The sequence below is a fragment of the Chenopodium album genome, chromosome 7 (assembly GCF_948465745.1).
Source record: "Chenopodium album chromosome 7, dcCheAlbu1.1, whole genome shotgun sequence".
NCBI classification, from domain to species: domain Eukaryota; kingdom Viridiplantae; phylum Streptophyta; class Magnoliopsida; order Caryophyllales; family Amaranthaceae; genus Chenopodium; species Chenopodium album.
In genome coordinates this window covers 65255756-65260691 of record NC_137840.1, presented here as the reverse complement: position 1 = coordinate 65260691, position 4936 = coordinate 65255756, and the positions used below count along the sequence as shown (strand labels likewise).

At 42.0% G+C, this 4936-nt stretch overlaps 1 protein-coding gene and 1 pseudogene across 1 annotated transcript; both read left to right on the top strand.

Moving 5' to 3' along the window:
* Positions 1–2377: 2377 nt before the first annotated feature.
* Positions 2378–3238, top strand: LOC145640487 (putative mitochondrial protein AtMg00310 pseudogene; annotated as a pseudogene).
* Positions 3239–3244: 6 nt separating this feature from the next.
* On the top strand, positions 3245–4135 carry LOC145640486 (uncharacterized). The gene is made up of 2 exons (XM_081691759.1): positions 3245–3604; positions 3665–4135. Exons 1-2 carry the CDS (start codon positions 3245–3247, stop codon positions 4133–4135), a joined length of 831 nt encoding a protein of 276 aa, XP_081547885.1.
* The last annotated feature ends 801 nt before the right edge of the window (positions 4136–4936 follow it).

The window sequence follows — 4936 nt, the reverse complement described above, 5'->3', positions numbered from 1 at the left end:
GGAGATAGTCAAAATCAAGTAGAGGGTGTTGGTGTTGACCAAACCCTCGAACATCAATGAAACTTCTAAGCTGGAACGTCCAGGGGGTTGGCAACCCCGGGACGGAACGCACTCTCCGTGACTGGTGTTGGAGAGAGAGGCCAGAGGTAGTTTTTTTTATGGAAACCATGATTGATTCGGGGGTGTTGGAGAGGATAAAAAGAAGATGCGGGTTTGTAAATGGTATGTGCATTAGTAGTAATGGGAGGTCGGGTGGTATGGGATTTTGGTGGAGGAACATTGATGTATCGATAGTGTCTTTTTCCCCTCACCATTTTGCTGTGGATATTCTTAGTAGTGATGGATCCCCGAGTTGGAGGGCCATTGGGGTGTATGGTTGGCCGGAAACTGAAAATAAATACAAAACTTGGGAAATGATGAAAACGCTTAAGAATGAGTGCTCCATCCCTTGCATTATGTTTGGTGATTTCAATGAGATCGTTAGTATGGAGGAAAAAGATGGGGGAGTGGTAAGACGGGAATGTCTAATGGATGCTTTTAGGGAAGCTATTGATGCGTGTGCCATTCGGGACTTGGGCTTTAAGGGGAATATTTTTACATGGCAAAGGGGAAGAACGACACAAACAGTAGTACGGGAGCGACTGGATCGTTTTATGGCTGACAATGAGTGGTGTATGATGTTCCCGAATTACAGTGTTCGACATTTACCCAGGCTTGACTCAGACCATGTACCCATTTTGTTGGATAATCTAAACTACTATGAGAGGGGCAGGAAGAACAAATTATTTCGATTTGAGGCTTTATGGCTCTCTAGAGATGAATGTGCTTCGGTGGTTTCAAGGGCGTGGAATGAGAGAAGAGGGTATGCTCCGCATATGCGTGTGGCTCTGTGTGCTGAAAAACTCAAGAAGTGGGCATCGAAAACTTTCGGTGATGTGAAGAAGAAAATCCGCAGCTTGGAGCGTGAATTGCAAGAGGCTCAAAGTGGCAGTGTTGATGCGAATATGCTACAAAATTGTGAGCGGATTTCGAGTGAACTTGGGGAATTGCATCGTATTGAGGAATCATATTGGTATGCTAGGTCGAGAGCAAACGAAATGAGGGATGGGGATAAAAATACATCATACTTTCATCGAAAGGCAAGTCAACGCAACAAGAAAAATATGATCAATGGGCTTTTTGATAAAAATGGTGTATGGCGTGAAGGGGAAGATGATATTTGCTCTATTGTCGAAGAGTATTTTTCAGAGCTATTTACTACTGGTACATCGACGGGTATGGAGGAAGCAGTTGCAGGTTTGGAGCACAGTGTTACGGAGGATATGAACGACATTTTAAATGCTGAGCCGACTGGAGAGGAGATAAGAAATTCTTTGTTCCAAATGCACCCAAACAAAGCCCCTGTTATCGATGGTATGCATGCGTTATTCTTTCAAAAATTCTGGCATATTGTTGGTCCTGATATTATTGTGTTGGTGAAAAATTGGTGGAATGGGAATGTGGACTTATTTGAGATCAATAGAACTTGCATTGTCTTAATTCCGAAATGTGACCCTAAGATGATGACAGAGTTTAGGCCAATAAGTTGTTGTAATGTCATATATAAAATAATATCTAAAGTAATGGCAAACAAATTGAAGTCATTCCTGGATGATATTATCTCTGTATATCAGAGTGCTTTTGTACCGGGTCGTTTAATTACGGATAATGCTCTTATTGCGTTCGAAATTTTCCATTCCATGAAGAGGGGGGGAGAAGGGAGACATGGATCTGTAGCTCTGAAACTAGATATGAGCAAAGCATATGATAGAGTGGAGTGGTCGTTTCTGGAGAAGGTAATGAGAAAGATGGGATTCTGTGATGCTTGGATTAATAGGGTGCTAGACTGCTTGCGAAGTGTGTCTTTCTCTTTCAAGGTGAATGGTGAGATTGCAGGTTCTGTGTTGCCTAGTCGAGGTCTGCGTCAAGGTGACCCTATTTCTCCGTATTTATTTCTTCTATGTGCTGATGCTTTTTCGTCGCTTCTTTCAAAGGCTGCTTCGGAAAAATGTATTAGTGGGGCTAAAATCTGTAATGGGGCGCAAAGGGTTTCACATTTGTTTTTTGCCGATGATAGTATCCTTTTTGCAAAAGCTACTCTGCGGGAATGTTCGAAAATTGCTGAAATTATCAGTTTATATGAAAGAGCATCTGGTCAGAAAGTCAATTTGAGTAAGACAGAGGTAGCTTTTAGCAAAAATGTGACAGGAGATAGGAGGCAAGAAATTATCGAGGCTCTTGGTGTTCGTGATGTTGATAGACACGAGAAGTACTTGGGGCTCCCGACTATTATTGGTAAATCGAAAAAAGCTGTCTTTGCGGTTCTCAAGGAGAGGATATGAAGCTAAATGGGTGGAAAGAGCGTTTGTTATCAAAACCGGGGAAGGAGGTCCTAATTAAGGCAGTTGCTCAAGCTATCCCGACTTATATGATGAGTATCTTTAAGGTGTCGGAGGGCCTTATTGATGAAATTCACTCTTTACTTAGCCGGTTTTGGTGGGGGTCAAGAGAGAACGAAAGGAAAATGCATTGGCAAAGTTGGGATAAATTATGTCAACCAAAGTCTAGAGGGGGAATGGGTTTCCGTGATCTTAAATGCTTCAATCTAGCTCTTCTGGCTAAGCAATATTGGAGGCTACATACAACAAAAAATACGTTGCTTCATAAAATTCTCAAGGCAAGATATTTTAAGCACTCGGATGTATTGGATGCTAATAGAGGTCATGACCCTAGCTTCTCATGGAGGAGTATGTGGGGTGCAAAATCTTTTCTTAGAGACGGCTTATTATGGAGAGTGGGCAACGGTGCAAATATCAGAATATGGGCGGATAATTGGTTAGTCAAGGAGGGAAATGTTGTAACCCCCCCAAGACCGAATGTAGCTGATGAAAACATGCTTGTTTGCAACATTATACAGGATGATTGCAGGGAGTCGGATAAGCAGTTGGTGGGGAGCTTGGTTGATGAAGAGGTAATGAGTGTCATTTTAGCAGTACCATTGGCTCAAAGACAGCAGAATGATGTTCAATTTTGGCGATTTACAAAGAATGGCATCTACACAGTTCGATCTGGATATTGGCTAGCAAAGTTAGGCTCTGCTAGTGTGAGTGATGTTGTTGCAGAGGAGGAAGTATGGCGTGCTGTGTGGAACATAAAGGGCCCCCCAAAATTAAAGCATTTCATTTGGAATGCAGTATAGGGTAATATGGCAGTGAAGGAAAGGCTTATGCAGCGCCATATCACAAATGATGTTGTATGCCAACTTTGTGGAGGGTATGAGTCCATTGACCATGCGCTTTTTGACTGTGTGATCGCAAGAGAAATATGGCAGCACAGTGATCTCAAAGCCCACCTGGATGATGCCCCTAGGGAGACTTTTGCTAAACTATGGCTGTGGCTCTGCAAAAAATACGATGCAGGGGTCATGAGTACTATGGCTGCTCTTATGTGGGCTGCGTGGAGAGGGAGAAACCTAAAGCTATTCCAAGGTGAGAACCCAAATGCTGTAATGCTGGCTGCTGGATACGTGCGATTTGTGTCTGATTACAATACATATGCAAAAAAGGTTCTGCCCAGCCCTTCCTCTGGTGGGCAGATTTCTTCGAGTGTTGCATTACAGTGGTAGAAACCTAGTCAAGGATGGATTAAGATTAATTCAGATGCTCATGTGCTTGAGGGAAGAAAGGTGGGGCTTGGTGTTGTAATTCGTAATGAGGAGGGTCGAATTCTTGCTGCTGCTGCCAGGGTATCACATTGTACTTCCTCAGAGGTGGCTGAAGCTATGACAATAAGGTACACGCTGCAGGTGGCTAGAAGGCTTGGGTATAATCGAATTGAGGTAGAAAGTGATGCTCTGAATGCCATTCACGCTGTGAAGTCTGCTGCTGGTGGGATGTCTCCTATTCACTTGGTCTATGATGATATTAGAAAAGATAGCTTACTATTTGTTGGATGTAATTTTGCTCACATAAAAAGATCTTGTAATTCGGTTGCTCACCTTGTTGCAAGGTGGGATACCGGTAATAACTCTGAGCTTGTTTGTTTAGGTCCGTTCCCTCAAAGTATTCTTACTTTGGCAGAGTTGGATCTCGGTTAGTATTCAATACATGGCTATCTTTTCTTTCAAAAAAAAAAAAAATAGTAAAAGCCTACTTAAATGGGTTAAGCTACATAAATGAGTCAAGATTACCAAGTCAAAAGCCCAACTTCATTGTACAACAAACCCTAACCCTAAGAGTTACTCACTCTATAAATAGAGCACTCTTCACATCATTTGAGGAGGAAAAATTCAGAGGAAAACCTAGAGAGCAAGAGAAAACTAGAGAGAATTAAAATACAGAAAAAACCTCTCATCAAATACTCTAAACCTCTCCAGAGAAAACCTCTCAAAACCTAGAAGAAGAACAAAAAGCATTCGACGTGCCGTTCTACTCTAGAAGATCACTCGTGGAAGAGATCAAGCCTCGACGACCCTCAACACGAAAGAAAGAAGAACATCAAATCATCAAGAACTCCGGTTCAACCTCTACATCAAATCTTCATTGATCGAGATCAAGCCTCGTCGGCCCTCAATCACAACCCAAGTCAAAAGTCTACATCAGATATCTTCGATAGAGATCAAGCCTCGTCGGCTCTCAATCAAGAGTCAACTCAGCCCGTGAAACAAGTCAAAGATAAAGTGGAGATCTAATCAGAGAAGCAAATTAGAGATTGTACCCATAAATTATCAAATTAATAAAATTAATTCTTTGTTGCATTTGTTTTGAGTCTATATTTTACAGATTTAAAATTTGTGTTTACAAATTTGGCACACTCGGTGGGACGATTTCTACCTCTCATCTCTTTCTCCACGAATCGAAATGATGAAGCACGTAGAAGGAACGATGACAAAAGACGG